Here is a 12,707-nt window from a genome sequence, read left to right on the forward strand (position 1 = left end):
ATAAAAAATATGAATTTAACGAATTGTAATGAGGTTTATGCTTCAAACTAGAAATAATAAAAAAATATTGTAAGCTGTTAGCTGTTTTTTAACGAAATATATATATATATATATACAGTATATATATATATATATATATATATATATACACATATTGTGATTTTTTTATTAATTATAACTAACATTTATTTTTCTTCCAGGATTAACAATTATATGTTAATATATAATAATATAAATATAATTTCAAAATTATAATTGTTAATCCTGCAAGAAAAATAAAGGTTAGTTATGATTCATTAAAAAAATCCATCACATTATGTATATATATATATATATATATATATATATATATACACAGTACCTGTACATAGATTAAGAGATTTTCCAAGTATAAAATACTAGTGAATTGAAATAGTCCATCCCTTATATTCATTTTAATGTTGGTAAAAAATATAGGGTAATCAATTAATATGAATAAACTTTAAATAGAAATAAAGTTAATCAACATGTCATACGTGAACTACCCAAATACACAATGCATGCTAAGGTCATTATCACCCAAGCTGATGATTTCATTTATTTATTTATTCGTGGTTTTATGGTATCTAGGTCTTGTATAACACATCTGGAATTGCGTCATTCTCCAACTTAACCTTCACTGAAGCACTTCACATAAATAACCACTCATCAGCGGGGTTTTTTGTGTAGCCTACACCGTTTTGTCACACCATAGAGGTGAACGCAACTTCAATAAGCTGCAGTCCAAATGCCACACTTGTACTTACAGTTCACTGAGGAAGCGCAGGTTGTGGAAAGCGTTGGGCTGAATCTCACTGATGTTGTTCATACTGAGATCCCTAAAATAAAAAAGAGAGAGAAACGGAGGGTCAATGGCAATGATATCAGTTATGCAGTTTTCAGCATCATTACTCCAGTCCTCAGAGTCACATGATCCTTCAGAAATCATTCTAATATGATGATCTGATGATGAAGAAACATTTAGTATTATTATCCTCAATGTTGAAAACTGTTTTTGTGGAAACCGTGATACTTTTTTTTTTCAGCATTCTTTGAGAAATGTCACTTTTGATCAATTGATTGCGTAATTGCAGAGTGTTAGTATTATTTTAGTTGTAATAAAAGTATTAATTTCTTTTTAAAAAAAATCTTACTGACCCCAAACGTTTAAACTGTAGTGTATATCATAATGAAACTACATATAAAGTTTTTTTTATTTTATAAAAATACACTGTATAAAAATGTCTTCATAATCAAACCATGAAACTTATAAATACAATCAGGAACTGCATAGATCTATAGCAATATGTAACAAAATAGGAAAATTAATACTAGCCCAATAATCAAGAAACCTATGAATTTTGTGAATTTGTTTTCTCCTCCCTTTAATAAGTGTATTATAACTAAACTATGGATGATTTTGCAGTTAGTTTTATCGTATTATTTAAGTCATTCATTGTTTTCTCCTGCTGTATCAGAACAAAACAGTGACTCATTTTGGATAATGGCCCCACCAGTCAAGAACTGCTCATTTGTTTAATCTAGGTCTATGTGTGTCAGAGAAATACTGACATTTAGTTTATGTGTTTATGCTTGATTAGTTTATGAGTTCATTAATGTAACATCATAGGCTCCATGGCCACATATTTAACTTTTTGGCCATAACCGGAGCTTCATCGGGATCATTGATTTCCGTTCTTGCGATATTAAGCGCAATCAAGATGAAAAACGGCACCAATATTGATTGTGCTCCTAGAGTAATTATGAGTAATCCAACACAGTAGATCTCACATTTCAAAATACCGCCAACATCAGTTGGCCGGCTTCAAAAATAGAGCAACAATACAACCCTTGATTACAACATGTGAAATCTGGCTTTGTGTTATTTTTTCTGTCTATTATTTTTATTACAGATGCCGCTCTCAATTTCCCGTTCAATTAATTAATGGACTCCAGAGCCAGAGTTAGTGTGGAGATTTTGTGCTCTGCCCGAACCCAATGAGAGCAGACTGATCTGATGTCTTTATCAACTGTGCCAATTACATCTAATCAATAGAGTTGATTATAGACCTTGCCTGGTCTAGACAACACCTTCAGTCAGAGAGACCTGGACAATCTCAGCTGAGGAGAGGCTCTGGCTTTGACGATTTCTTCCAAAGGCAGCCAAGACCCTTCCGAATGAAACATGTGGACTCTCGTATCAAAGAAAACCCACACCTGCACGTTTTACCGTCCATCAGAGAGGAAGAGTGGAGAGAGAGAGAGAGAGAAAAAAAACGTTCCGCTCTGAATTATTGTCCAACGGATGTAATTTCCTCTCTGGTTCGCAGTAAGTGTGTGCGAGTAGTTGTGCTCCAGATGTTTTCTGCCTTCAACCTATTCAGACAATCCTGATGATCTTGTATTTTTTCCTCTTTTAAATATGACCTACTCCATCAGTAGTCAGGTATATATATTTTGATGTTTTCCCTCATACTTTACCCATCATAGTGTTTTCTGAGATCGTAAAGGGTTAGTTCACACAAAAAGTTTAATTATCCCATAATTTACTCACCCTCAAGCCATCATACAGTATACTATATTCTTCCAGCCAAACACAATCAGAGTTATTTTAAATGATATCCTGGCTCTTCCCAGCTTTATAATGGCATTGAATAGAGTTTTTGAAGCTCCAAAAAGTGCATCCCACCATCATAAAAGTAATCCCTACGGCTCCTATGGGTTAATAAAGGCCTTCTGAAGCAAAGCCATGCGTATTTGTAAGAAAAATATCCATATTTATAACTTTATAAACCATAATCACTGGGATTCCGGTAACGGCCGTATGCGAGTCTAGTTCAGACAGAAGAGTGACCTCTGACCCGACGCATGACGTATTGATGAACGCGGAAGTGCAGAGGACAAAACAAAACGCCGGTCATGAATTAGAAGTCTAAAACAAGAAGTTTTAAAGGGAAATGTTAGAGGATTTCGATAAAAGAGAAGAATAGCTGCGTCATATGTTGGGTCAAAGGTCACCCTTCCTTAGAAAAAATGTTCTTACAAAAACCCATGGCTTCGCTTCAGAATGCATTTATTAACCCCACTGGAGTCGTTTGGATTACTTTTATGATGGATGGATGTGTTTTTGGAGCTTCAAAAACTTGAACTATATTCAATGCCGATATACAAACCTGGGAAGAGCCAGGATATTCCACCAATCCATGTTTTCACTGTTATACGGTAGGGGGCGCTATTACGCATCTTCTGAAAGAGTCTCCTGATCAAAACACATGCGAAGAAACAGAAACAAGCAATAGAAGCATTGCCTACGCACATGTAAAATAACACGATCATCAACATTAAACAGCATATAAATCAAAACTGCGTAATGTTACTGAATGAAATGTCGACCCAGGACGAGCTACAGGACTGTGAAGCTTTGGGGGTGTTGATGGACTCGATCTACTCCATCTGTGTTTTGACCATTGTTCTGAATCCCATTCAGACAAAGTCTTTGACAAAAACATGAATTCCTCAGCTTGTTGTTCAAAATGTCGATTCCTTTTTTTTTTTTTTATTAAACTTACCCACATTCAAGTGGGGGAAGAGTCAAACATGTGAAATGACCTTATAGCAGGACTATTACTCCTAGTCTGCTGCCTTCAACATCCTAGTTTAGCTTGTCACTGGGAATGTAGCCATTGCACCTTTTCTACCCCTAAAGGGTGCACATTAATACCTTAATTCCATATCTGATGATCTAGAACATTCTCATGAGCTTTAGACGTAACTGAAGACATATTTAGCAACTAAAAAGCTGATTTCTCAGTGGAAGAAAATTAGAGTTGAAATCAATGAATTCATTGACTTATTTTAACTGCTCTGTCAGATGCTCTTCTTTCAAACAACCGCACACACAAGATTGAGCCATAGACAGGCAGCATTTTTTTTAAACACAGTCTGGTAGATCTTAATGGTGTTACTCAACCCACAGGTGCAATAAATTATTCAAGCCGAGGGTTGAGCCACTCCAGAAGTGTAACAGTGCTGGTGTAGCGCTAAGAAGAGTCAGGAATCGGCTGGAGTGGTTTTCCTGCGAAGACCTTGAACATCTGAGCTTGAACTGAGGTTTTCATTTAGGCAATGTCGAGTCGACATTGATGCAACCAAACTGCAACATTACTTCATTTGTTGTCCCTGGAGGTCTGGTACAGCCAAACAGGGCAGCTTCTCATAACCGTAGACCACCAGGCTTGAGAAGATAAACTGAAAAAGTCTGAAAATATTCATCACAGAGACTTTGATACTTTGCTGTTTATTTGTTTTGTCAGTGTGTCAACCATGACAAGGTGAAAAGCTAATTTGCTGTAGATGGGGCCTGGAAAACTTCACTCACAGAAATGAGTTGACCTGACCACCACTGTTTTCCACTGACATGGTGGCATGGAATGCAGTCAACACAAACCTGTTAAACTGGAGGGAATATTTGGGTTTTGAACTGTTCCCAATATCGCACACATGATCTGGTATTTATGACTTAATGAGCGTTTGCCATCAAGGTGTTGACGGCTAGCCTACAGCAGCTACAGAGAACTAACCAGAATATTAAATCCATATCAGAAAAAAAGGATTTATAGCTGTGTAAAACAGGCTGCAAACCACAGCATAACCTGTGTGCTAAAATCAATATCAGTAAGTCACAACTGAGGAGAATGGGATATAACGACTTTTTGTAAGACAAGTTGATCAAGGATTTATGAAAGCTTGTTTCCGCCACAGAATGAAAAATAAAAAGTGAATTAAGACTTTTTTTTCTCACAATTGCAAGTTTACATCTCACATGTACATTAAGTCTGATATAAAGTCGCATTAAGAGTTATAAAGTCAGAATTGCGTTATAGAAAGTCGAGAAATAAACTCAAAATTCAGAATTGCATGTTTATATCAAGTCAAGTCAAGTCAAGTCAAGTCAAGTCATCTTCATTTATATAGCGCTTTTAACAATGAATTGTTTCAAAGCAGCTTTACAGAGATAAACATATAATTTAAGTTAACAGATTGTTTTGGCGTTATAGCGTTTCTTGAATAATGTTACTTCCAGCTAAAGTTAACTTTGATTGATTCACCTCCGTCGAAATGATGAGACTTTAAACGCGAACCTGTGATTAACGCTGACGGCGTTCACATGCTCATTCAGAATTCTATAGTTATGTGCTTTTTAAAATATGTGCGCAGGTTTGTAATTAATATCTCACAATTCTGACTTTATAGCATGCAATTGGGAGATATAAAGTCAGAATACCATGATGTAAACTCGCAATTGCGTGTTATAAAGTCAGAATTGCGTGATATCAAGTCACAATTGTAAGAAAACAAAAAGTCAAACAATTTTAACACGCAATTGCGACTTTATACACGCCATTATGAGATTAAAAGTCGCAATTGTCTTTTAAAATGTTTATTCTGTTGCGGAAACAAGCTTCCATAAGGATTTATCAACTGCTCCTTCGTTTTAGTGGTTTGGTCCAGGGTTTGTAGCAATAATGTATTAGCTAATAAGCAAGCTTAGTTGCATCACAGACTATATCGCCATCTGCAGGTGGCCTGTCTTCTAAACAGATTTGACTGGAGTGACCCAATTCCAATTTTTTCCTCCCATGTGGAAGAGATCAGATATGACACGATCGTGTAAGCGGTAAAACAGCACATGGATTCAGGTATTCTCAGATCGGTTTCAGGCCTCGTTCATGTGTGGAAATAAATCTGATATGAATCGGATACATGCATTTGTGTCTGCCATGTAAGCGGACAGATCGGATTTTCCCGTCAATGCGAGTCGTACGTCATTGAAAAAGCGACGCTGGCGAATGATGTCATCTCAGGAGGACACCAACCGCGGTCACATGACTCTTTTCAAAGGCACAATTGCAGCCTGAGCTTTTCCGGGTCAGTACATCTACCTTTGGTTGTTTTGCCAAGAATAGTGTATACGCAGATATGGGTCACTTTTTTTTCTCTCTCTCTTTCATCTTATCTGTAGTTCATTTAGTTTTTTTTAATTTACGAAAAAGTCAATAGCTGATGTGTTCAGTTTTCGAGTATGATTATAAAAACCCTGCTGTTGACGGTTCCTTTTAAATATAAAACCGCTCCCTCATGTGGTAATCCTTTGTTTTTTCTACACTCAACAAACACATGCTGCTTTTTACTGCAATAATTACAATTAATGAAAACGACTTTTGTTTTTCAGCCAAAAGGGCAATGTTGATTTAAGACATTAAGACGTGTAACCGATCTCCTGCTGCCTTTACGGAGAAATGTGTGTTCTTCACACTCCACACGCAGCTTCTTATTGCAACCGCTGCAATCAAGAAGATATTGCTTTTCTTTATTTAATTCTATTTTTTTTTTTTCTATTTTAATTAAAGAAAGGCAGATGTGATAGGCGCAGTCCCGGTTCACAAGAGGTCATAAGCACAATGTTTTGAGACTAAAGGAAATATCTGGCAGCCATGTTTAGGCGCTGAACACATGGTTCCTGATGATTATTTCAGTTATTACTAAGTGTGTTCAGGCAAGGCGGCAAGTATGCCTTGCGGGAGACTGTATATATCGAGGCTGTGTCGCAATCTCTCCCCCCACCGTTTGCACATGTAGGGGTTTTGATGCACGGCCATCGGAAAGATGATACTCGTAAACGTCAACACATGCAATGAAGACTTTACTAGTTTCAAACAGCTGCTGCCTCTCTCTCTGCTGCCCTTTCCCCCCTTCATCATACATTTACATGTTATTCTGGCCTTTGTCTTCAACTTAATTCTACAGCTGCCTCGGCATTTTCATTGGAAAAATGTGTAAAATTAAACTTTCACGGTGATGAGATGCCTTGATATATGACTACAATGGCCTTAGTGTCATATAGCTTTTATTAAATGGTTACCGCATAATAAACAATAATAGCAAATAACTATATTATTGTTATTATACGTTTTCCATTTATAGGAACAGGTTGGTTTCTACACTGTAAAAAACAAGTTGCTGCCTTACATTTTTTTTAAGTACAATCAACTTGGACATTTAAGTCATATCAACCTAAATTACATTAAACTGACTTAAAAAATGAGTTGAATCTTGTATAACTTGTAAAAACGTTGACAATTGCTTAACTTATTTTTGATGAGTTAAAGTAATGCAAAAAAAAAATGGTCATAATTATTGATCATATAATGTTTTACAGTGTATAGGAGCAGTGCTGTTTGATCTTAAAGTGAGTGACAGCATCTGCCACTGCAACTGTAGAATGACTCCTTTATATATAGCGGATGATTAAGTGAAATAGGACCGACGAGCCATGTTTTCATGACTTTAAAGCTCTGGATAGAGGTGAAGTGTAGGTTACAAAAGCATTTTTAGCCCTCTAAGGACGCATGATGACATAAGCCTGGCTAGAGAGAGAGAGAAAGACGGCATGTGTTGACTCTACCAGCACAGTGTCGCACATATCCCATAAAGCTTTAAGATGTTTATCATTTACGGAGAAATGATAGTCAAGAGTATTTACTGTACTAGCAGACATATCATAGTTACATTTAATAGAATATGCAGTGATAACAATTGCTTTTTTCTGCTAAATATAGTCTTATACCATTTCATATTGGGTCAATGACACACGCCCAATGCCATTGGGTTGATGTCCAAAAAGAAGAAACATCTGTCTACCCTTTTACCCCTTAACAAAATTAAGATGTTTCTCACTTACTGAGAAATTATAGTCAGGAATCTCTGCTATACTAGAAGACAAGTTAAAATAACAACTCCAAACGGGATTTTTTTCACAGCAATCCCATAGAAGAACCATTCTGGGTTTCCCAGAGAACCTTTCAGTGAATAAACTTTTTTTTTTTTTACAAAATTTACACTTTTTTTTCTTAGTGTAAATCACATTTTCATCAAATTAAGATCGCTTTTCACTATGAAGAACCTTTTGTGCGTTGGAAAAGTTCCATGGATTTTCAAAGGCTCTTCAAAGGCTCTTCACAATCTGAACAAACCTTTCCATGGAAAAAAATGTCATATTTTAAATAGACTTTCATTTTTTTTTTACTTTGAGTCCCACCAAAATATTTTTATTTTATTTTATTTGTTTATATTATTTATCCCACTTCATAATCAAAGTATGTTTTACTTTCTGGGTTTAATTGTTTATTGTATGTGCAATTCATAAAATTAAAAAAATTAAAAAATTATGGTGAACCTGATTTTACCAAGTACATGTTCCTGGATCATCATCTTTGTTGATCCTGGAAGAACTTTCCAATCAACCAATCAGATTTGAGGTTTACTGTTTATGTCAAGGTCAGGCTTACACACAGCGTTCGGTGTTTCTACATCATCATTTCCCTCTGATTTTAGGGGTAAGGAATAGGTTTAGGTTTAGAGGTAGGGATAGGGTCAGGACAAAATTTTCAGACAAGAATGTTGTTCCAGGATCAACAAAATAAGTTGATCCAGGATCATGTCTAAATCAGGCAAAATCACGGTGACCTTATTTAATCTAGGCCTACACAAATAGTTTTCACATCATTCCCATCAAGTGCATATAGGAGGTGGACAAAGACCAAAGCAGGAGCTGCAGGAATCCAGCGCTGGAGACATGACTGGACTGCTCTGCCGGTCGTGTCGAGGCACAGCTACAGAGAGGAGATGTAATAGCCATCTTTGAAGTGGCTCTCGAGGGCTCGCTCCTTCCGCCAAACCCTGGCACAGGTATGCTTTAATCTCTACAGCCTCACGCCAGCTCATCATTAAAAGCATGACATGCGATTCCCATTACAACAACTGTATACCGTCTGCCTAGAACTAATGTGAGAAAACACCATCTCCACTGCAGAAGCTAAAAGTTAGATGGAAACCTAAGTCACAAGTGCGCTCAGCACTTTCCAGTTTCGAAAAAAAAAAACATTAAGGTGTGTCAGAAGTTGACAATGATGATGATGATGATGATGAATTGGATGATGATGATGACTTCAATCTCTGAGTCAGATCTACCACATTAGTAGGAAACCTTTGGGGCGAGTTCACTGTGAACAGCAAGGAAACTTCTGGGAATTTTATTTGACAAATGCAAAAATTCCTGCTGAGGAGCATAAGAATATTTTTAAAGACGAAAGGAAAAGGGGGAACAAGTGGGTGAGACAAATGCATAGATTAAGAGGCTGTTTGGGAGAAGTTGATACGGTCTCCATGGTGAGAAACCTCAAGCCCTTTTCGGGTGAAACAAAGTGTGGAGGTCGGAGCCATGCTTCAATTCATCATTCACTCCAAGTTGACGTAATGGCACATCAGAGAGACCCAGGGACCCAAAACAACAGTCCTAAACTCGCCTCAGAAATTGTTTCCTGCGAACAGTTCCCACCTCACACACAAAGGACAGTAAAGTGATAAGCTAACGCTCCAGTTCGTGCCGCTTTGTTTGTTGATAAGGCCGGTGCGAGTGTCATTTGAGTGTTCATTAGAGATATTCTATGTCTTTCTCACCCCCTTGATGACAGCGACCCATTTATCAGCACTACTGGAACAATCTGAGCATTGTTTGGCACGTTTCCTGTTTTTTGTCTCCCTTGCATGGACGCTCACTTACTCACAAACTCTTTTCTGTAGGTCAGGGGCCAAAGCTTCTCAAAGTGTCTTTACACTAGCTTCAGAGGAGACCACCCTGGAGAGGAAGGAGGGATTGAAGTTAAAGCTTCACAAAATAACATGCGATAAGGAAAAAAAAATCATAGTTGCCCTTTTAAAGACAGAATGAGGATGGGGGTTCCTCTTTGTTCAGTGGAACACCAGGCCATAGAGACGCCTGAGTGCACAATGAGCTTTCAGTACAGCACATCGCTCTCGCTTCATTGCAAGGGCTTTGAATTTGATTGCTTTACATTACTCTTTATTTTGGTAAATGTCTATCAAATCATGAACAAGGTTAAAGTTAAACTTCATGACCTATGGTTATTTTAATTATTTAATTAGTCTCTTTTTTTAATCTTCTCTCAACTAATGACCAAGATTCTTTTTTTATTTTGTCAGTTTTATTACATTATATTATTACATTTTTATCACATTTATTTTATTTTTTTAACTCCTCTCACTACATGACAAAGGTGTAATTATAATAGTATTTATTTATTTTAATTTAATTTTTTTATTTGATAACTTTTTTATTTCTATCACTTTTTCATTTTTTTCTTCTCTCACTTCAATGACCAAGGTTTATTTAATTTAATTAATATTTATTACATATATTTACGACATTTTATTTGATCAAATTTCCATCATATTCATTTTATTTTATTTTATTTGCTTTTTAATCTTCTAATACTTCATGACCAAGGTGTATTTTTAGAAAAAAAAATTATTAGCTTTTAAATAACTTTTCTCACTTGATAACCAAGGTCTACTATTTTATTTTATTTTATTTTAATTTAATTTAATTTTATTTTATTAAACTTTTATCACATCACAACCAATGGTTATTTTATTTATATTTACATTTACATTTACATTTAGTCATTTAGCAGACGCTTTTATCCAAAGCGACTTACATCTGAGGACTAACCAAACGAGTCATCGTGAAGAGACAATAGCAACCCAAGAAGTGCTCAAAATACAAAGTTCAAACATTGCTCAGAGTAGCATAAACCAGACAAGTGAGGATTTCAAGTTTTTTTTTTTTTTTTTTTTTTTTTTTTTTTTTTAAGTTTAAGTTCACTTTAAGTTAAGTGCTCACGGAAGAGATGAGTTTTCAGTTGTCTTTTAAATGCTGTCAGGGATTCTGCATTTCGGACGAGGGTGGGGAGATCATTCCACCAGCATGGAACCGTGAATGAGAATGTTCTGGAGAGTGATTTTGTGGCTCTTTGTGAAGGTACCACGAGCCGTCGCTCATTGACTGATCGTAGGCTTCTGGTAGGGATGTAGACTCGTAGGAGCGAGTGAAAGTTTATTTTTTTTTTATATTTATTTTTTACTTAATAAAAAATAAAATTAAATATTTAAATTTTCTTTTTTTAACTTTTCTCAACCAATGACCAAGGTTCCCTTTTGAGTGAATTCACTCTGCGTCGATGACGCTTTAGATTTAGATTTTAGATTTAGAGTCTCATTCCCTTCTCAGGGATCAATGCTTATAGTTGTAACCGGAGACGGTTTTTTTAATGTTATTTTTATTACTTTATTTATTTGTATTTGAATGGGATCATGATACAAGCTAGACTCAGGGGTCGTCTACACGACAGCATTTTCAACTAAATACGGAAAACTTTTTATGCGTTTTGGTAGCCTGAAAATGTGAAAACTAATGTGAAAATGTCTCTGTGTAAACGATGAACGTGAATTTGTGAAAACGGTGACGTAATGTATTACGTGTTCAGTCTATAGGTGTGTAATTACAAAATGACATCGCCAACTACTGGCCTGGCATGAATAATACAGCGTTTTTAGTCATTTTTGCATAGAGCAGAAGCATGCGAAATGGTGCGCACATTCAAATCTGAGATTTATTCGCAAAGCTTTATGAGAGTACTAGGCATTTGGTGGTGAGAGAACTTACATTCACCACTATCTGTGATATGCACTCTCTTCACTCAAACAGAGGATATAAATGATCTTTGTCTGGTTGTCCCTGTCATCTCCAGACTGTTTGACCTCTTTCTCTTCTTAACTACTTCCATCCAGTCCCACCCACTAAGCTACTACAACTCCTCAATATCTGTCTTTCTTTCAGTGTTTTCTGCTCCATTCATACTCTCGTCCTCCTCTAGCCTGGCAGACCTAATCCTCCCCTTCATCACCCTCCAACCTTAAATGCTGACATGTTTGGGTAAACATTACACAGTCCTGTGAATCCTGAGCCACTGGTGGAAAGCCACAAGGCAAACAGGCCGTCCTCAGGTGCTGCTGTCCTCTTCAAAGCTCTGGATCTCATTCAACAGCTCTCTGTCGTTAACACTGCTGCTCTAGTCCTGCTGTTCTTCGGTTAAACCCACACATGCACCCAAAAGAGAAAAGTAGGCCCTCCAGACATATCCGTCTCTCTCTCACGCTCTCTCGCTTTTTCTCCTTAAATGCAGGTTGTGGCTTTATCTTCTCATGTACTGTCTTCTTCTTCTTCCTAAACTATTCTAAAACAAAAACCATTTACTCACGCCCATGTCAAGCCAAACTTGTATGACTTACTTTCTTATGTGGAAAAAAAGGTATTTTCCAAAAAGCAACAGATCATAGTGATCGTGGCTGTTGTACGGAACTGGCTGTTAATTATAACATAAATTCAAACGAGGGAATTATTTATGTACCACGTGGCCACGATTTAACTAAAACAAGGGAACAAATGAATAAAACATGGCTATAATTTAACTAAAATGAGTGAACAACCTAGCCATGATTTAAAAAAAATCATGGGAACAAATTCTCAATTTCTATTCTTTCTTCCACATGTCATATGCAGGACTCTGTATACTGTTAAGGATGAAAAAAAAAAAAACACACACAAACACCAAAGCACCATACAAGTAATACAAATATGAACTATTAGTTCTAATGTGTGGTTCATAGAAAATAATTAGCGTCACGTGTTACTCAATGACTCAACTCAACTCAGTGACTCAACTCAACTCACCGACTCAACTCAACTCACTGACTCAACTCAACTCATT

General features: G+C 36.4%; 1 protein-coding gene across 1 annotated transcript in view; it reads right to left on the reverse strand.

Annotated features, from left to right (window-relative positions):
• Positions 1-12,707, reverse strand: part of LOC130072932 (leucine-rich repeat-containing G-protein coupled receptor 6) — a 101,130-nt gene that overhangs the window by 61,790 nt on the left and 26,633 nt on the right. Inside the window, exon 2 of the mRNA XM_056238255.1 lies at positions 786-857. Within this exon, the coding sequence (XP_056094230.1) occupies positions 786-857 (72 nt within the window). The remainder of the gene's footprint in view (positions 1-785; positions 858-12,707) is intronic.

Source organism: Rhinichthys klamathensis, unplaced genomic scaffold (assembly GCF_029890125.1).
Source record: "Rhinichthys klamathensis goyatoka isolate OS25496 unplaced genomic scaffold, OSU_Roscu_1.1 h1tg000513l_1, whole genome shotgun sequence".
NCBI classification, from domain to species: domain Eukaryota; kingdom Metazoa; phylum Chordata; class Actinopteri; order Cypriniformes; family Leuciscidae; genus Rhinichthys; species Rhinichthys klamathensis.